The following is a 22,254-nucleotide window of genomic DNA, read 5'->3' as shown; positions in this document are numbered from 1 at the left end:
CGCCGATCGGAACGAGCACCGCGATCCGTCACACAACGCGAGATATTTTTTCGCGATGAGATATTTTTTTACGTCGAACGTAGGCGTATATACCACGTCAGACGAGAGTTTGGGATTTTTCTGTACATGCCCACGCAATTTTTTTTTTCGCGAAACTCGCTAAGTCACTCGAGAGCCGGGCTATTTTTATTCCACGAAGCGCAAAATGTATAACGGGAACACGGAGTACTCTTTATTTGATTTTATTCTAACCGCATGAGTGTAACAGCGATTTGCATAATCGCTACTCCGTAAGTGAGACCGCTAATATTCATCGATTACGACGCTCACGGTGTCGTGTCCATAAACTGTCGAACGTAGCTTATTTCGCAGCGAGATAATCTGATCGTCCATTTTTATACCGCACATTTCAGGCTTAGTTATCGTACGATCGCGCGTAGTCGTACGATAAATGCAGAACTCCCGAAAATTATGTTTTTTTTTTTAGTTACAAACCTTTTAATATTTATTAAAAAATATTTTACATCAAAAGTGATTTCGAAATTACAAATGGAAACGCCATATAACGTATCAGATCTTTTATGTTCAATTAGAATAAAATAGATATATTTTGTGATATAAATGTAAAAATTTGGGAATGGCAATCGACTCTTTATATAATTATTTCCAATTGTATAATTGTATTTTATGAATTTGTTGTGGATTTATTTTAACTTGTTTTTTTTTAATAATGCCTCTTTATACAATTACATAAAAAGATGTCAGTAGTTTTTTTTTACAAAAGAATCAATCTCTTTAATATTTTGTTCTAGTATCTTTCCTATCGCCAGTTATTTTCGTTTCAATAAAAAGGAAATATCTGGAAACTATTTATATTGTATTTTTTTTCTCTATGAGAGGATAAATATTTCTAGCGCTATTTTCGACTCTTCTCTGATATCACGATTTTTTTCAATAAAGTATAGACAGAAGGAAAAATATTGTACCTAAAAATATTTGAACAAAACGGATTTTCTACCGTGAAAAAGATTCAATTTTTTAATGTTGCTTTCTGCAGTCTCTCTCGCTCGATATTCTTAGTTAGGTATTAGAACATGCTGGAGAATATCCAAATAATGTTCTCTCCGTGTAGATGTGTGAGCTTGAATCACGCATGTATCGCCGCTAATCCGTACGATATATGTAGAATTAAGTCGCGTTACACCGATGAAATCGCGGCGTGTGCAGCGAGGACGGAAAACGAGATTTATGCGGCGATCGACTTAAATGTATTAAACGCAACGCGTAACTGAGAGAACGAACAATCGTCCGTCGTAATCGTTAGAGCCATGAAACAGATGTTGCCGACAGCTCGGAACACCGAGCTTTACAATTCTAAATGTAATCGATTTTTTTTTTGTATGAGACGGCTGAATATCACGGCTGAATATCACGCCATGAATATCGGGAAAATTAAATAAGATCGGAAAAATCGTGCCATCGCGTCGATGCTGCTTCTGTCGCGATCGATTTGAATTAATCGATCATGGGTATTGTTACACGGCGAGGTTACACGGTTACACAAAGCTCCCGAAGGGTCGTTTTGACCTCGCAAAGTGCATCATCGATGCGGGGTGAGTTTCACAGCGAGTACTTTGTCACGTCTTATACAGTCTTAATTTTCAGCCTCAAACTTAATATCTCTGAAAGCCTTTAAGAGATTGCCGAAAAGAGTAGGCACGAGGTCATCGAGGTTTCGCGAACAGTCTGGCCATATCGGCGACGAGACACTCGCGTTTTCGCTTCAACTCGCGCTTCGGGATGGCAACGACCCGGTTAAAACTCCATCCCCCTACGGGCGTACGGTAGGGACCCCAATAGCCCAGCATTACAAATCGTGTCTGTCGCGGCGGGCGACAGTATTCAGCCACACCCGAAACTAATTTGAATAATACCTACGGGAATATTCCATTTCGTTTCCCCCTTGCCACCGCCTGGACCGCATCTTAGCGCCTTCTCGTCGAAGTTTTATTCGCTCTTTGCGTCGTTTTACATTAAGAGTCAGAGCCGCGCGCGCTAAGAAGATTCACAATTGAAACGCAGCGACGCCTGACGTTAATACGATTTACAAATCTAATATACGTAACGTGTGCAATATGTACGCGGTTAGCAAGCAGCATATAAAACATTATGAGTGGAATTTTTTATTTAAATGTAATCATCATATATTTAAATATAATTATCATATATTTAAAAGTCAGAGTATTATCATCTATTTAAAAGTTCGAGTATTATAATATCATCTATTTAAAAGTCCGAGTAATATTTATAATTATAAATGTTTGTGAAACTAAACTTATTTATAAATCCGAATATCATTTAAATTGTACGATCTAAATTTGGGAAATTTTAAATAAATTTTTCACCTGATTCTCTTTATACTTGTAAAAATTTGATATATCGTAGTAGATGAAACATAGCACGATACAATTTGCGTATCAACATGGGAGCAGCAATCTGTATTACTTTAACTTGATAGTAGTTTATGAGCGTTTCCTTAGTCTTCTAACCACGAGCATTTGTCTGGCTTTAACTACCAGCCCTACCAGGCCGTGGATGCTTCTGAAGAATCCGAAAATGGCAATAAGCATGATTCATAGGATTTCACGAACTTTATGATTTTTCCAAAACTTCCATTACGACATTTGCCATTTGCTTGTCCCAGGGCACCGATATATAGCACCCGAGTTCCATTGACCTACATCATCCATTAGAGCTACAACCAGCTGTGATATTTGCGCCTGGAGCGAAAATTATATTCTTTTCTTTCCACGTAACTTTACGATATTCATTTCGCAAAAAGAATAAAAATCCAGAGCAATAATAATCAAGCGGCTTTTTTGTTTTGCGGGATTAAAGCATTCACAGAACAAAGTGATTAATAGCAGCAGAAAAGTAATAAGGAATTATTACGGAGTTGCATAATAGGCTCGCGTAAATTAACGTCGGATGTAGAGCGATAATTTAACAATATCGCGGCAAATTGTCGAGACAGATATATCTTGTTGTTGAATGTAACTTCATCGCGAAGTCCGAGAAGAGCTTTAAAAATTTGTCGGTTCCAAATTTATCCATTATTAACAAGTCGAGAGAAAATGGACATTAATTATGTGACCTGATCAAAATTACCATCGCGATTATTATTAACAGGGATTAGCTCCTGACCTTAATGGATCCCCATTCCATGCGCAATATTAGATCGCGTTACACCGACTGTCAATTCAACTTTAATGCCAATAAAACGCCATGCATCGCTTTTATCTACTTGCCCTTCGATTATATACAGTTTGATCACGTAAACTCGTATACGCGATACGCAGCTAGCAGAGGTTCTAGGTGATGTTACGTTACGTTAAATTACGCACGTGCGTATCCATCGGAGTGCTCTGTCAACCTACGAATAATTCAAGGACAAATCGAGATAAAACACGTAAGAGACACCGCAGGGGACAGAATAAATCCAAATGTAATATATATAAAGCTGGGGTTCTTCCTCCCCGTCCGATTCTTTTGGTCTCATTGCCGCAGATAATTGCGATCCCCGTGGAAGAAACGCGAGGGAGACGTAATGAGATGATCGCCACGAAATCCGTGGCCAACGCTAATGCGCCATTAATATGAGATTAATTCGAATTAATTTCGTTTACTGACCAAGCCGAGCGCAGTTTTTCAATACCAGCGACAATCCGCGGAGGCAATCCTCCTCGGTATTGCGCCGACATCGATCTTCGATATCGTTAACGTTATCTCTCGGCTCCAATTCGTGTAAAGGACGGTAGATCGTTACATCGGTGATAGCAATTTGCTTTTCAAACGGATAAAGTCAGGAAAGATATTGCTGGCCGACGGAGAACAGCGTTAGCGTTGTGTCTAGCAACAAAATTTATCGTGTGAGAACAATAATCTCGATTTCTCTTTGGTCACCCGACAAAGCTCATCCTCTATTTTAATAAAATAAATCCGTTTCAGCAAATAGGCAACGGTGAAGATGGGCGAGCAACATTGTGAAAATACAATTTTAACGCGATAGCAACAATAGCGCGATGCAATGTAATCGATAATACGATCAGTATACACGGTATACGAGATTGACACAGCAATATTGATCGCTCTCCGTGTAACTATGATTAGTGTGACTTTAAATAAACGCGTGTGCGACGCTTAATGCCGCGGCAAATGGAAACTCGATTCAATATCCGTTTTCGGACGTGCTCGACGGAGAGGAGTAGCAAACCTTGACTTAGCGGAATTATCGTGTAGGTATCCGTCAATAGCGACTCAGCGATCGCGCGACGCGCATTGACGATCGTAAATCGATTTATTGACCAGAATAAATCGACGCGACCCCGAATGCCATCCCGCGAATTTTCCACCCCGCAAATTAACATATGGAAAGCTTCGAAATGACGATGCCGAACGTTTACGCGCTTTTAATACGTGAATTATCTATACATAAAACGTGCATTTCGATATTATTCAGAACGACCATTCCCGATTTCTTTTTCTTCTGTCATGCCAAACAAAATTATAGATTCTGAAAATATTTTGATGTAAAATGAGTGTTTTATATGAGAATTATGAGAATATTCTTTATAAATATTTGTATAAAGTTATTATAAAGGATATTAAAGAGGTTGCGAAATAAGTATTGCAATAATACTTTGTAATGGGAATAAACAAAAATAAACGCAAATTAAAGTAGACATCTTACAAAGATTTATGAAAGAAGCTATTAATCTTTTTTTTTTAACAAAAGTTAAGAATTATTTTAATTTCGGTTTTTCTCGAGCAGATAATTTTCCTGAAACTGTAGTGACTTTAATATTGCTTAACATTTAAATGATACAACAAAGTTACAAGAACAATAGGATATATTTATTCTTTTTTCTAAATAATTCTGTTTTTTAAAATTTCATTTTTTAATATATTCTTTATGCGCTTTCACGTTGCGTCGAAAGTAATAACGAAGTATCGAGCATTGCACAGCATTATTAATGACTTGGGGGGACAATGAGAGACGAACTGAATGAAACAACGTCGCGCGGATTATCGCTCTTCTTATAGCAGCAGATTAATTACTCTGACACTCGATCATACTATAGCACTATGAGAAATTCAATTTGAAAGTCTCAATGACATCGTTGAACTTGAAAAGTCTATTCGATTTTACGCACCTACAATCATATCTTTCTATCGAATATTTTTATTTAATTTTAAAAAGTGCAATGCTATTACAACACTCTTTTGTCAATCGCAATACATTTTATCAACAATATTATATCAGCAATATCGCGTTGTCGAGCCATCCATATCTCATCCTTTCCTAGCTTGCGAAAACGATAATCGGCGATCTTGAAGTGAGAAATGAATTGTAAAGGCGTGCGGATTCGTTATTAGTCAAAGAGAAGCTAATTTCTCGAGAATTAAAATCTTCTCTTGGACGCGAATACCGCGAGGATATCTTCAAGGGGCGAGGGGTCATCTATCTTTGGATCCTCCGAATGTGCTTTACGAGATGATTTAGCGGAATGAGACTGACAAGATTGCTTTGCCTACTTGATTAAAATATCGAAGTTACTGCGTGTCCGCGCGAAATGCTAAAAGGGACTTTGCAGAGGCAGAGCTCGTCGAAATAGAGATTCTCTCTCTCTCTCTCTCTTTCTCTCTCTCTCTCTCTCTCTCTCTCTCTCTTTCTCTTTCTCTCTCTCCCTCTTCCTCTCTCTTTCTTTCTCTGTTTCTCTCCTTCTCTTTGGCTTTAAAGTTGGCAGCGGGTCTCGCCAATTAGAATGGGAATGAAAGCTCATAAGCCGTTGGCACGCTAACTCAAGCGGTCGTGAAATTGCGAGGGCCTTCTCTGCGAAACTTGTGCTCCGCTTCAGCGAGACAAGTTTGTATGGTGCTTATACAATACACGCACCTCTTGTCGCTTCCATGAAAACGCGATTTAACACGAGACGTTGTACATAATACCAAAACTAAGTATCTTCTCAGACAAAAACACCTATGCGTCGCTATTAGAGAGATGACATACTGAATGCACATACATACAAGTGAATTTTTTAAGACTCAGAGATTTGTATCTATATACCAAAGCTTATATCCATATTTTTGTAAAAGATTACGAAAATTATTCTTTTTATTTTTTATCTTGTCAATTGAGTAGTCTTATACAAAGTAATATAAATATAATTAAACGTCACGCGACAGGGAGAATAAATCCATAGAGATCACTCGTGAGACAAACGATATTTCGACGTCATTCTGAAGTCGATTACACACGAGAAACAAATCATCATTTCGTGAGATTCGCGAACTTTCCGGCCGCTGACTCCGCCCACGTTTCCGGCTGTCTGGTCCTTGGCTCGTAGCTCGACGGCAAGATTGCTTAATGACCAGACGACAGAGACGAGTATCTTACACCTGCAGGAAGATCGATTTGTCTGTAGGACTCTAGACGGCGAGAGAACGATCGGTCAGAATCTCATTTTAGTCGGGATCAAATTTGATCTCTCTTTACCTCGAGTTACGAGCGAATCGCAAACTGGTTTCCCACCGATTTGACGGTAGCCCTCGGGGGTTTCCTCTGGGGGGGTCAAGACTTCCGCTCTCGATCTTCAATAGTTCGCCGAGCTTACCGCACTTCTGTAAATTGTCACGGATCATGATGTGTCTCCTTGATTCGTACGCTTGTTTACGCTCGGTTTTCCGAGTCTTCTAGTTCGACTGCACTATGGAATTAGATATTGCGTTTAATAATAAGTTTAATATAGACGGGCGCCCTATATTAATTATACGCTTTCAACTCGAGAATTTTAGGGTCTTAAAGTCGATATTTGCTTTAGGAAAATATTGAGGAATTATCAACGATAATTTTTCAGTCGTAAACAATTGAATCATTCTAACATTATTTCTGCATTACACGTTTAGGAGAAGCTTGTTAGTCTTTGTCTGGCGACTTCTAGTCGAAGTATATATACTTACACCAAGGTAACGGAATTTATTACACTCAAGTAGATGCGAATCTCTCTAGTTACGAAGTTTCAAGAAATAAACAATTTCTTCTAGTTACAAACTTTTAAGAAATGAACACTTTATTCTCTTACAAGAAAGAGCGTCGGATGACGGATAAACAGCGATTTTCAATCCATTTAACGAGCACAGAAACGTATACACTTTTTACAAATTTTGGAATAAATTTAATCTTTTATAGACACACACATACTCACACAAATTATATTTTTTATCGTAAAATTTCCTTGTATTTAATTTAATCAATAATATTTTTTTAATTATGTACGTTATACTTGTATACAGTTAATAAAATATATTAACAAATATTTGATACATTTAAAAAATTGATAAACTCAGCTTATATATACATTTAATTTACGTATATATACATTTTAAATTTATTATGTTTGCCAATTAAATTTTGTATTGTGTATCTATAAAATATGAATATTTATTTATATAGTCATATTTCGATTTTATACATAAATGTTTATATATATAGAACTTTTACAGATTTTAAATTTTATAAATATTAAAAAAAGTCACAAAAAACAAATATTCATTTTTACGTCAATCACGAAATGTATGTCATATCATAAAATATAGGTGTAGATTAAAAAATCTGAAAAATTCTAGTGAAAAAAGTTCGGTAGACGATATTATATATATATTTTTTTAGAATAAATAATACATGATAAAACTATGTTCTAACGTGGATGAATCCATTTTTCAATGTTTTTTAAGATGAAACTATTATTTCAGTTATATTTCTTAATTACTTGCTCTCGGTGAATTTTTTGATACGATTAAATAATTAATTATAATTATAATTTGTAATTTTTAGTTTTTCTTGAAACAATATACAACTCAGTTTATCTTATTTTTAAAAACATTACTCATGTATAAGTCGAGTGCTTCATTGGAATAAAAGACATTTATTAATACGCAATTGAGATTTTAATATTCGCACACTGATGTGATTCATCATTCGCAATATATTTTAAAAAATTCGAAAACGTTTACATTAATGAAACAAAAATCACCGAACGTGAACAGCAAAACGAGTAAATAAATTTGTAGTACAAACTCGACTTGGCGATAAAGAGAAACAGTTGTGCGAGAGCACAAATGTATAAAAAAAAAAAAGAAAAAAAAATACAGTTTGATTAGCAGGCGAAGATGAAATGGAAATTCGTGCGCGTACGTGTATTAAACGAAGTTAAATTGCGTTTGAAATGACTAAAGTAAAAATACAAAGTAATACAAAACAAAAAGGGTAAAGCGATCTTGGAATGAGCGATGTTAAAAGGGAGAATCGATAATCAGTCACGAGAAAATATTTAATGAAGCCAATACAAGTCTTGATTTAATTTTCTACAGTTTGCTCAAACGACATAATTGCTATTAATTTTATTTAATTATTCTGAAAAAATATTTATGTAATTGACCAATGGATATATGGTATATACATATATATCTTTATCGCGCGCGATTATTTTTTTTTTGAATTATCAAAGATATAATTGATGTTTAAATGAAAAAAGAAAATTCTTCGAGTACCGATTAATCGATAAAACATCGCCCATCCTTGGAGCTGATGGGTCGAGAGGCGGGGTGAAGCCGTCACAGGGAATATACGTATGGGAGAAACACTGAATGGGGGGGAAGTTCGAGGCCGGCGGAAGCGCGAGAATTCTGCGCCGGAAGGGACAAAAGGAGGGCGGAAGGGTGGTTTTCTTAGAAAACCTTAGAATGGATTTGAAGCTGTCGATAGAAAACGGAAAAGTGTGCTTAAGTGTATGTGTGTGTATGTATGCTTTCGTACATTTGTGTATGTATGCATGTGCCAGTTGTGTCGACGATACACGAAAGGCGGAAAGAGTATCTTTAGAGGAACGGTGAATCGTGAAATGTAGACGAACAGGGCAAAGAGGTGGAAACTGTCGGTTGCGAGCATATCGGTCAGAGGGATCGTATCGATACCATTACGGTAGAGAATACGAAGTGTCCCGAAATCACGGAACGTTATTTTAACCACGGCTTTAAATCTTGTAAGCTCTCAACTAAATGAAATTTGAGATTGTTTGAGGAATATGATTCCATCATTTGTTTTCTTTTTCCCCCGCTGCTAAAAGTCTATTACTTTCAATCATGAATTATTCGAAAATTATCGATGAAACTGTGTAAAATTCAATCTGACGAAACTCGGTTATGTGAAATCTATTTTAAAAACTATAAATTTTATACGTCGCGGAATATGTGAGCGAATATTTTCCTTAAATTTTGCAAGCCAATTGCAAAGTTTTACGTATCCAGAGTTTTAAAATGAATTAATCTATCAATTGCGAAATTTTTGAGAAATTATTATCGAAAGCGTTGTACAATGTCTTAACGTTCGGTTAACCATTAACATTAAGTTGTGTCAGAAGCGAATTCTAAGTTCCGAGTTCGTTAAAGGTTTCGAGAATCAAGGAATTTTAACGATCCGTAATGACACTCGACTATTCATCGATTCAGCAATCACGTTCAGTCAGAATACCAACGAACGGTTCTGCGGCCGAATGCAAAGTACTCGTTTCACCGTCGCTCTTTCCGTTTTACGAATCGACGAAGAGATCAAACCGAGAGTACGAGAGCGAGTTGTCTGCGGTTGTCGTGTGTCGTGTGCATGTATGTACGTGAGCGCGTGTATATGTGTCTGCATATCAGTATGTGACAGAGAAAGAGGGTGACTGGGAAAGAGGCAGGGGTTGCACGAGGGAGAAAATGAAAGGACGTGTACGAGGTGGTTCGAAAGAGAGAGAGAAAGAAAGAGAGAGTGTGAGAGGGGGGAAAAGAGAGGAACGAACCGGAGGAAGGCAAGTAAGAAAGAAGGGAGAAAATAAAAGAGAGAAAGAGGAGGAAGGCTCCGGCGGGGGCCGCTCGTCCATAAACGAAGGACACTGATCACATCCCCCTCGGACTGATCGGCTCTCTTTCTCCCTTCCTGATTCGCAGGTACGTCTTCACGATAGTCAGCTACTTGATTGGCGTCTTCATATTCGCGACCATCGTCGGCCAGGTCGGCAACGTCATCACGAACAGGAACGCGAACCGTCTCGAGTTCGAGAGGCTCCTGGACGGCGCCAAGACCTACATGAGGCACCACAAGGTGCCGGGCGGTATGAAACGACGGGTGCTCAGGTGGTACGACTACAGCTGGTCGCGCGGCAGGATACAGGGCGGGGGTGACATCAACACCGCTCTCGGTCTACTCCCGGACAAGCTCAAGACCGAGCTGGCGTTGCACGTGAACCTCTCGGTGCTGAAGAAGGTCACTATTTTCCAGGTGAGCTTCCCCGCTCACGCACGCGCGAGCAGCTCTCCCCCCCGCGTCCCCCGATGATGAATAAATTCAACGAAACGAGCAACGATATATAACCGGGGATATTCCCGCGATCCTTCACAATAGAAGTCAGGATCTGAGGAAAGCGGAACGAATGTTTTTCATGATTGTTTATTGAAGCGAACGCTTCGACAAATATCAGATCTCACGGAACATATATATCGGGGTGTTCGATTATATCTGAATTTAGGACGCTTACTTTTACGAATAAGATGTAATAGAAGTCGCGAAAAAATTGCGAGAGATAAAAAGTATGAATTGTGCATTGAAATTTGTGCATCGAACGCGCGTAGCGCGGATTATTGATATAGCGAAAGCGATAACGTTCGCAAGAAAATGAAGTTCTTTAAAACGCGAGGCAATACTTTCGCAGTAAAAATGAGAGATTATTCATGCGAAGCTTACTTTCAAGGTATGCTTTTGTTTCATACTTTTAATTTAAAATGAGTGCTTTTACTTCTCTACCTTTGTTATTTAGTTACGAACTTGTTTTGCCTAATGATTGGATTTCTATCAACGCTTTCCCTTCTCTCTGTGAGGAAATTTACATCGACCGGAGATTTTTCTCGTCATCCAAAGGAGAACAAAGCCGGAGGAAAGAAGGGAATGAAAATGAGAAGGTGCGCATCTATCGCGATATCGCAAAAAATGAGAATAAAATTGGCTCAATCAGTGCACAGACGTACGACCGACGAGAATGAAAAATATCTTCTCGATCATGTTCCAAGTTTTATCGCGATGGTAAACGGAGAAATGAATTAGGTGGGAAAAAGGTACAAACTGTTCTCGAAAAAGAGTATGCTCCGATTTATTTTATTTGAAGGGGAATCGCGGTTCTCTTGCGCGTGAAAGGATATGCGAACCTTCGCAATCTTGCTGCTCCAAAATGTGAATTACACACGCTATTAGCTTCCATTTTTCAATTATCGAATTCGCTGTATTTTTGTGCTTGAAAAGAATCAAATAAAACAAATTCGGAATTGTCGAGAATATGTCATAGTTTTTATAAATTCGTATGATGAAACAGAAAAAAAGGTTTTTCGAATTATAGACTAGACTCATCTGATGAAGATTTCATAAATATGACAATTTGCAAGCGTTGCAGCAACGCAGGAACCTTTGGAATAAACAATTAGAATTAAAATAAAATTATATATTCTGAATAGTACAATATTTTTACTATATATTTAAATGAGACTGGGTATTCTTATTTTAAAACAAATATCCGTTTTTGTAGCATATAGACATATGAGCATATTTATACAGATCTCTAATACACAGCTACGTCTCGTTAGCAATTCTAATTACTTTGTCAGCTTAAAAGTAAATTCACATTATTCATAGGAAAATGTGATTAAAAGTAATGACATCTGGGATGATGCATTTCGCATTTGCCTTGTTTTCGTTAACAACATCGCGCAAACAACTTAATTCAGTAAATATGTCGTAATAAATATTCGTGTAATTCGTAATGAATGATGTAAACAGCAACGAAGCAAATATGCTTGATATTTTAAGACACGTAGGAAAAGAGTATAAATTTTAAAGTTAAAATATTTTAGCTTCTCAGGCGTACAGTAACAAAAATCTCTCTGATAACTCATGTATCTTTGTAGCTATTCTGCAGCTTGCAGCTTCTATTTCGACGAAACAAAATCGAAATCGTCCTTTTTGCGGTCTTATTGTGTCATGCGACCCAATGTGTTAATAAGTAAGTGGAATTTGCGGTGGTAAAATACCGCGCGGTTTTTTCATGAGAAATATGATCGCAAGGAAGATTTCAGCGGACTCGGGATATATATGAATCTCTGTTAAGTGAACGACGTTAAAGCCGGGCAAATATTTGAGCGAAAACATTGGTTTGTGTACTCTACGTCCAGAGGAAAACTTTTAAGAGAGCACTAGAGTGAGATTTTAAAGACATGACGGCCACATTTATGACACAGCCCAATTAGAGTTCTTCCGCCTGTCTCTGTTTATGCGTATTATTTTTCGCTTTCTTCCGGAGTGCGTTCTCTAATTCTCACGATCAACTTAAAAGAGATAAAATAGAGGGATACTACAATAATTTTTTTCTCTAACGGAGCGAAAAGCTGCCGCCAAGTTCGAGGGTAATCGTAAGAGGGTCAAGCCGTTTCTCGGCGGCGCAGCCACTTAAGGGGTTAAGGATAGGAGTGTTTTCTTGGACGATCAGTTTATACGTTGCTACCAGCCGATCGCGAGAACTTGGGATGATTCGGGAACTGTAATGTAAAGGAGATTTACTCGTGTAACTACTTAAGTTCCGCTATCCGAACGAGTGGCGCGGCGGTTTCTGTAATCCGTGAGCCTCGACCTACCTCTTGTAAACGTAAACACTTTTCCTCCGCCGCGGCGCCGGAAGCTTATCGTCCGATAAAAAACGAGAAGAAAAAGAAGAATAAGAATACAGGTGCGGAGAAGTGCGCGCGAGGAGTATTTGGAAAAGTTCTACGGCGAGAGAGCGGAGAATCATTACGGAAGAGATATGACACGGTAGCTCCGTCACGGTGGATTTTCTCTTGATCGCTTCGAGTTTTCGCGCCGCGCAGAATTTCTCGCCGCATCGTCTCGTATGCTAAAAATGGACGACGGAATCGTTAAATGTGAAATCTTTTTGACCTTAAGAGTAAATTTGCTTGCGGAAGTCGCGTTATTAACGCGTCGTGAAACGACCGCGTCGGGGGAATATATTTTTTCACCTACGGGACCTACGACGGCGACCGACGGCGCGGCGGCGACGGGAAGAGGAAAACGGAAAAAAACGCGATACAAAAGGTAGAGCTAAAAAGTTAAGTCTCTGGAAGGTAAATGGAGCGCACGTGATAAACTGATATAAAGTGAAGTGCCGTTGGAAACTTGCGAGGCTTCTCGAGGGCTCTCGGCGAGGAAGAGAAATCAAGAGAAATTGCAGCAAATCGTAATCGTCGAAACGCGTATCTCCTCTACTCGAAAAATTCAACTGCATCTCGCGTGTGAAAATTCCCGCAAGAGATACGTATACGAATACATAGTTAATTCTAATTAACTATGTATTTTAATGTAGTCTCTTTTTTTTTTCTTTCTCTCTCTTCCCAGAATATACAACTAAAGAGAGAAGTAATTAAAGTTGTCGAATGCGCGTCAGCATCCGTTTTTATTCATGATAAATTTACCCGTGGAGGAACAAAGCTCGAAACTTCGTGAATCCTGCCTCAACTCTCGTGATATTTGCAATAGTAAACTTGCAACATTATTCATTCAGTGATCCTGCTCAGAATGTTCGATAACTTTGGTTTCGCGCCTTTGAAAAATGATGTATGGGATAGCTGAGTACGCACATATATTTTATACATTTATAATTTTATTCCTCGTATATTTTAAGCACAATCGCGGTAGAATTGTAATTCATAATCAGATGCGTTTAATTATTAATAGAATTCTGTCCCCACATTCTATCGCAAATTATAATTTACAATAAGGGATTAAAGGAAAATTAAACCAATCAAATTCATATATATTTGGCTTTCGCTCTTCTATTGCAATAAAATGTACAAATGTCTTCTAACCGCAATAAAATGTTTAAACTCGAAATAAAATGCTTTATTTGTTTTGTGTGAACAATAATTAAATATTACGACGGCGATTGATTTATTACAAAAGTACATTGCATCACCTCGCGCAATTTATACGCGTTGAGACTCAGACAAATTTGCTAACGTATTTTGTAAGTAATAGATGAACGTGGAAACTCTACTCTATATATTATAACGTTACTTGCGCGAAACGCGAGCATCTGCTGCAGACGTGATTAAATTTGATTCTGCGCCTCTAACGAGGAGATCATAGTAAGTCTCAACGCGGAGATTATGCATATTGAACGATATCGACGTATGGGACATATTTTAATTAAAATACTTCTCTCTTTTTACCGGCTGCATTTTTTATTTATAATATTCGCGAAACTACGTATTTACTTATAATGAGATTTCTCACCTTCAAAGTCGGTTTTTTTTTTCGATAACATAAATGTTGTGTTCCAATATATCACGTTTATATTGCTTTACCCGGAGATTGTGTCAGATTTTCTGTCACATCCTGCAGAAAATTGGATTATGAAACAGGATGGCTTCGTGGTTCTTTACAAATAAAGTCGAGCGAAAATAGATGTTCAACCTTCTTCTAAGACAGAGGCTGTCAGAAGCCTTTGTACAGTTCTTCTTCTTACAGTAACAAGGCTATCGCGCGGGCTAGGATAACAAGGTTGGCGCGTTACGGACGTCTGTCAAAGAAGTCGGTCGATATCTATAATTCGCCCATGAAATTTCATTAATCCGTGTCGGATCGTACAAATTGAGTCGTTCAGGTGTTAATTGCCGAAACAGAGAAAGCAGAGCCGCACTAATTCCGGCGCGTACCAAACCACCTGTGAATCGAAGCTACTATCGAAATATCTTGAATTTTGCATCCTAGAACCCAAAATCAAACATCCATCAGACGAGAGTCAAGAAACCTGTTATGCTATGTAATATACAATATGTGTTGCTGATTCAAATTTTAAATATCTCAAAGAATGAAATATTGTCCGTTCTCGTCGACTTATCCCACAAAACATGAAGTTATCTCGCGACGCAGAAAGTCGGACGATAACAAGAGACGTGAAAATGTATAAATCACGCTGCAGAAAATCCGACCTCAACTCTTTCGCACATACGGACTACCCGGCGAGTCGACGGGACAGATATAATATATCTTTTATATGCGCGACGCGCAAGAATCCCATCTTATAAATTCCACGTTCTGAGGGATGCGTTCGCGGCGGCTGGTTTCGGGGGCCAGCGGAGATCATAATCGCGCAGTTAACCCACTTTGTTGAAAGTTTTAGAAAAAAAAAAACTGACCTAAATTTAATTTTCTCAAACTCTTCGCGCGCTTCAAGATCATTCTGTCAAGTTCTTAAGAGAACGGAATCACTTTTGCGCTAAATCCCCTTCAATGCCATTAAAGATCGACGATCCGGTAGAGTTAAATGGTCAACTTCTTTTACACGCTGTTCGACTTCGCGACCCAAAGACCAAATCGCACGTGTCAATTGTGATTATTCGGAACTCTGAACGCGCGTAATATAATAACGCTTGTTACTGTGTGCTACGGACGTCATATAATGTTCGCCAAAGTGTTAACACGCTAACCGCCATGTCGGCGACCGATGGCTAACACAATGTTGTGTCAACCACCAACAGGTAACGTATTAAAGCGATACGTCGACAAATTGAATTTCGCAAGCCGCAGCCAAAGCGCAGTGCTGTAACTACGGGTAGACAATTTTGCGCTTTAGTAAATTACGTAACGCGCAGCCTTGGAAAATTATAACGACAATTAAAAGTTGTTGTGATTTACAGTCTTTGATCATCGCTCGTTTCCTAAAAATAATTAACACTAATTAACAAAGTAGAAAAATTGCATTTGTCTTGTGCTATCGGCATCTAGTACATCCAAATTTTATTCAGTTTGATTTATTTCCTAAATCTGGATTTATGTCGTTATATTCCTAATAATTCTGGAAAAATAAAATTAAGAATATACAATAATTTTTTTTAAATTTAATAAATAATAAAACTGTGTGTACTTTGACAATTTTCCCAAACTTTATATCAGCTACATTATAGATTTATCAGATCACATTTATATAAATTTTACGTTCCTACGCTCATCATTTACTTGTTTGCTCGTGCTATACGTGCCTGTCAAAGTGCATCCTGACCTATCTTAAACCTCAAGACTACCGCATTCGATAACCGTAGCGGATATTGTTCGAGAGAGAGAAATGTAAGCAGAGATAGAAATCGGCGAGTTGGTGAAAAAGGAAGCTCGACCCCGTCACATCCCGTGCGTCCGAAGAATTTCCATTACCTTAGAGACGCCCCTTTTCGCTCGTCTTTCTGTTTTCCTTTCCTTCTCTCCTTTTCTTCGAAGGCAGGAAAACCGATGAAAGGAAAAAGAGGAGTAACGGGAGGAAGGCAGGAAATAAATGACGCTGAGATAGAGTTACGCGCGACTGTGTGTCGCATTCCGAGCAAATTCTTTTCAAATATCTCGCGATACTACCGGTATGTGTGTAAACTTTATTATATAAACAATATTTTTCTCAGAGCACACCGCGGACGCGTTATTTTATTATTTTTCTTATACATAAAAGTTACAAGCAGGCAGGTATTCAAAAGTGCGAAATCTTCTCGAGGCGTCTTGAATCCATTGTGATACATTTCCAAGACACTTGTTTCCTTATTACGATTACATCCAACACGATTTAGTTGAAGCTCTTGAAATTGCAGTCGTGCCGCGAGAAGCAGCCGCTTGCGATTTTATCCGATCTTCAGAATTTCATTTCTAGCGATAAAATTTATTTTATTTCCCCGGTGTCGATTCCAAGGTAAGGAGGTAGAACCGAGGAGGTACTTATCGCGCGTCTTTTACGGGTGAAATCTAAATTACGGCCGCGGTTTTCGGGTCAACCGGGTATCCTCGGGGATGTTTTCGACAAAACGACTGGCGTGACGCGAAATAGATGAGGTAGGCGCGGAAAAAACGGCGGCGGAAGGCGTGGAAAGTCGCTTTAATCGAAAATTTACTTGGTCCCACGTTCAGTTGCTGGGACACGGAGACAAAAATGATTTCATTTCCAGCTGCATCCGATCCTTCAATCCATTTTCTCGCTCGAGCCCTTCATTCATTTGAAGCAACCAACTTGCTTCACAATAGCACGCTTAAAGTGCCCTATCAAAGCAGATCTTTTTAATAACTTTCCGTAAACAATACGTACGATAGTATCGCACCTTGGAAAAAAGAGTCACAGCTCAAAAAAAGGGTATCTTCGAAAAGCGAAATTGATAAAAACTCAATTCAGAGTTATAGAATCATAGATTTGATTCTATCCAGCGTTAAGGTATAGAATTTTGTTTATTAAAAAAAAATATAAAAAACTAAACTAAAAATTCAAATAACGATACAATATCTATGTGTAATACAGACAGCAAATAAAGTTTATTAATATTGCGCTAGCGTAGCAATTGAGAGAGGAAAGTTAAAGCTAATTGGTTAGTTTCTCAAATTATGTCATTTTGCGGTATACTCGGGAAATATTGATTTGGCTGACGGTAAACGAAAACCATTCGTCATTTTCCTCAAACGCTTTTTACGAGCAATTTTCTAATTTACAGTGGCAAGTTCGCGATAAGTTTAATGAAGTACGCCATGAACCATTTAACTTCTAATCTATAGGAGCTAAAAAAAATGAGAGAATGGTGCAAAATGCCGAAAGAAGCGGAAAAAAGGGGCATCGCGTCTTACGAGAAATTTACGAGAGAAATGCCGATTAAATAAATTAGGAAGTTGGAAAATAGGGATGTGGAATATTATAGAACGTGATGGGTTTCTACATAACTTTTTAACTTTCCCAAAAATTAGACCAGTGTAAACGATTGAAAAAAAGTCAGATGTAAAAGCTCGGTTCAATATTTGACGTCAATTATTAATTGAATATCGCTCCTTTCTCCGAATAAAAAATTTAGATATTGGATTGGTTTGTCAGAATTAAAATAGTTACCCGCATGCAGGCCGAAATCGTCATCGTTAGAATTACCTTCGAATCGTATGTTGCCATTTGAAAAAGCCCACATAGAGATAATGAACTTCGTTCGGTGCCGCCAAATCTAGATTGAAAAAGCTGGAATTCCGAGCTTGGAACTGGACGTAATCTACTTCAGCTTTCTCTGCCGATTAGATTACGCGTCTGTGATATGTTTTTTTTTTTCAGTAACAAACGATGTAACGCGCGTTGAGAATGTTATTAAAAATATCACCGGCATGAAAAAATAAAACTCTGGATGCTTACGCGCTAGATCAGTTATCAAACGTTTTATTACTTATATGTATTAAGCGTTCGTATCATTTGCGTAATAACATAGTAATAGAAAAGATGATTATAAATATGATATAACATAATCACAAAGTTAATAATACGTTCTCAACGAACAGGATTTAATTCTCGTATTCCTTTTTCCGCCAACTTTTTCATTTCCTCGAGCATTTCGGTCGTCGCTTTACAATGCTAAATACGCACGCTGGCTCATATTTATTCCGGTTAGGAGCGCGAATGCGATGTATATCGCACTGCGAAGATAATGAAGTTCACGGTATGGCGGTGCGGCGAATCTAGATCGGAGAGATCTCGAGTCGCAAGCTTAAAGCGGCCAGGTGATCCGGTCCGCGTAATCCACTAGATTTCTCTTTTATTTTACCCGTCCCTTTCGCGACCTCCTCGGGAAGGGAATTATAAGGGCGCATTGACGGTGCGATCGGGGCGAACAGAGAGGGCGGGAGAGACAGAGAGGGAGAGAGGTGATTTTCGCGAGGTGCCATTACGATCGCCTGTAATTGGCGAGTCTATGTGCCACTTTTAATTGCGGCCACGCTCGTTTCAACAGGAACGTTTCTGGACTACCCTCCGGCGCGGTGCCTCGTAATCACCATTCATTGATTCATTTGCACCCAAACCTAGGACGCGTCAAAAACGGCTGCTGATTAATTACTTCATAGATATGTCAGATGTGAAAAGTGAATACACTTTTATATTCCTTTATGATTATACGTGTATCCCAAAAAGTCAATGACAATTTAATCAGTTTTTTGAGTTTTACTGGCTATGGTATTCGCCAGTGAAGCTATCGACACGAAAAAGTACATTTTTACGTAAGAGTGTGCAATAATATGTATATGATATGCAGTAATATAGATAGATCTTATATATCATACACAGAAAAACATTTTTCTTTCAAGTAAGAGAGATGCGAAATGGCGAGCGCATTTTCACAAGACCATCACGAGCGACCGTGACTGCATACACAACTTACTGAAAATGCTCCTCGCGCAAGAGTGACTTCGCTATACTCACTCACAGTGCACGTAACGGCCGAGTTATTAAAGTTATGATAACCAACCCGTAGCGACAACATGCAACCCCGGCTTTCCTACGATGGCCATCAAATATTACGTCGGGGAATGTATAGAGCTTTAGCCCTTGAACGTGCATAATTTCCTAATAAATCTCGCAAAAGCTCAACAGAATAATGACTTTGATCATTTTAGATTGAATAATCGGAATATTATTATCGAAATTTAAAACTTCTTTAAAGTTCATCTAAAAGAATAAAAAGATTCGTTTTTAAGGGTTAATATCATCAAAAATAGATACTGCAAGCTGTTAAAAATCCTTCCTACGTATCTATAGGGCTTAAATTGGTATTAAAATTTGCAAACGTCCTTAATGGAAAATTGATATTGTACACTTCTTTCTATAAATTCTTAATCTCCGGCATTAAATATTTTGATATCAAATTAAAATTTTGATATTTTACTGTCAAGAAAGGTCCTCGAATATTTTTCTCTATCTAAGATAAATTAAATTTCTATTAAGGGGGTAAAACTTAGGCAATCAATAAAATACGACATTTTATTTACTCCTCCCCGACTCGGAAAAAGTTTTTCATGTCTCATTGGTTCTCGTCGTTTGTAACTAAAAAATTGTAAATATTCTCATGATTGAATCGACTAAAAACTGGCCGGAGAAATACGCCAATCTGTGCCATCAACTCAGACGCCCTGTATTTTTTTCCGTTGTGCTCGCGCCAATATACCCATTGACGGTAACGTATTTTAACGAAGCCCATTGTAGATCGGCTGAATAAAGTCAGACGGTTTCGATGATCGAGAATAAGAGCCTCGAGATATCCTCCGGTCGTGTTCTCGTCACAAATCAAAGTGTGCGGTGCGAGGATGTGTAAAACCCCCGTCACTATGGGATCGGTGGGGTGCGCTGTCGATTGAGTGAAATATCGCGGTGGAAGATCGAGCTGGATCGACTCTATTAGCAGAGGTCGCCGAGGACCGACAAGGTGGCCGGGAAAGAAATCGTATCTCACGAAGAATTACGACGGTCGTCTCGCGACCGTCAAAGGCCACAAAAGAGCAAAATGTGACTAAAGGTCCCGTCGTAATCTCGCAAACGTCGGTCCATCTTGTTCTTTTCACTTCGCTCCTTGCCCCTTCAGATTTATTATAACTTAAATTATATATAAATATGTCGCGTGACAGCATTATGAAGAATTAGCATGCCGTAAAAAGTCACGTACGCATTTATAAAAGTTTATATTGGTTTATATCAGATTAAAGTAGACGTATAAATATACTGCGATGGAGTGTAATTGTAAGCCTGCAAATCCATGAATCTGCGACTTGACTTGAAGAATAAGATGAATGGCATGAGTTTCGGACAACATGGAATAGGCGTGGTAGATGATCCGTCTCATCAATTAAATCGTCTAGTTGAAAAGATGTTAATGCCATTCGTAGTACGTAAGTTAATGTGTCAGATATGATACCTTATTAATATATCGAGATATAAAATCAAATTATAAGAAATAAAGTTTCCCATTTTTTCTTATTAGAAAAAAATCTTTATTAAAGTCGACAATTTCTTTTTATCTCAAATTTCATTTACCTATTTCCTACTTCAAAAATTAAATAATTCACGCGATAATGTTTCGGAGTCTGATAGAAAAACATAGATGTATTACAAATACACACATTTCTCGGAAGAACTACTCATCATTAATTTCATTAGGAGAGATAGGAGATTTTTGCATGATTAACGCGCGGAAGGTTTATGAAAAGATAAAAATTATACGGATGTGCGAGGTAGAAAATACGATAAAGGCTCGAGGCTAATGTTTAATATGCGTTAAGTCTTCATAAATTGTCTCTTTTTTTACAGAGACTGCGTAGAAGCTTTAAATTTTAAGGTGATTATGAAGTTAGAAATGCTAAGCGGAATTTTCACTCTCGAACTTTAAAGCTAATGTAATAAAATCTGGACGGCTGTCCCTATTAGAAATGAAATCTCTTTTTTATTGCTCAGAGGACGTTGGAAAAAGACTAAGGAGGTAAAGATATCAATTTTTCGAAGAATAAAATCTACGAATGCGTAGAGTTACATACGTATAATATTAATCGTGAGAACAATTAACAAACTATTTGATGTCGTAGAAATTGTAAGAGATAAAATCAATATTATTAAGTCATTTATGTACATACTGTAAGATTTTTGTAATTTCAGTTCTTACACGTATTAATCGCAAGAGAACTCGGCAAGTTATACTTGATGCGCTTTAAGGATTTGCTTGTAACTTTGTTGAGACACCGCGATATATCGATTTCGCGAATCTCTCTGACAAATCATCGGTACGATCTTGCAGGAATGTCAGCCGGAATTTCTGCACGATCTCGTCCTGAAGATGAAGGCCTACATTTTCACCCCCGGCGATTCAATATGTCGGAAGGGAGAGGTCGCCCGTGAAATGTTCATAATAGCCGACGGTATTCTAGAGGTGATCAGCGAAACTGGCAGAGTCCTCACGACAATGAAGGCCGGGGACTTCTTCGGCGAGATTGGTATACTCAACCTGGACGGGTTGAATAAGTGAGTAAAATTTTCCTGATCCTTTCGCGGAGTGTGATCGCGTTAGACTATCCATAATGGATGTACTTCTCATCTCGCGGAACGCGGAGTTGAGATAATTGTACGAAGCAGCAAAAAAGACTCGTTTCTTTAAGTATAATTGTAAATTCTGAAAAAAGATATTTATTGATATTTCGGAGACGTGACGAGAAATATTTCTGAAGAATTAACTTCTCACAAATTTCATGTAAATTGCAGCCACAAAGTTTTATGTGCGTTCTTAATTAAATCTTGCAATTATGAAAAT

General features: G+C 38.1%; 1 protein-coding gene across 7 annotated transcripts in view; it reads left to right on the top strand.

Moving 5' to 3' along the window:
- Positions 1-22,254, top strand: part of LOC112454356 — a 127,727-nt gene that overhangs the window by 100,483 nt on the left and 4,990 nt on the right. For all 7 annotated transcript variants that reach the window (XM_025015690.1, XM_025015694.1, XM_025015692.1 and 4 more), the window contains 2 exons: positions 10,048-10,378; positions 21,745-21,968. In XM_025015690.1, the coding sequence (XP_024871458.1) occupies positions 10,048-10,378; positions 21,745-21,968 (555 nt within the window). The remainder of the gene's footprint in view (positions 1-10,047; positions 10,379-21,744; positions 21,969-22,254) is intronic.

Source organism: Temnothorax curvispinosus, unplaced genomic scaffold, assembly GCF_003070985.1.
Source record: "Temnothorax curvispinosus isolate PA1 unplaced genomic scaffold, ASM307098v1 QBEX01005011.1, whole genome shotgun sequence".
NCBI classification, from domain to species: domain Eukaryota; kingdom Metazoa; phylum Arthropoda; class Insecta; order Hymenoptera; family Formicidae; genus Temnothorax; species Temnothorax curvispinosus.
This window is presented reverse-complemented; position numbering and strand designations above follow the sequence as displayed.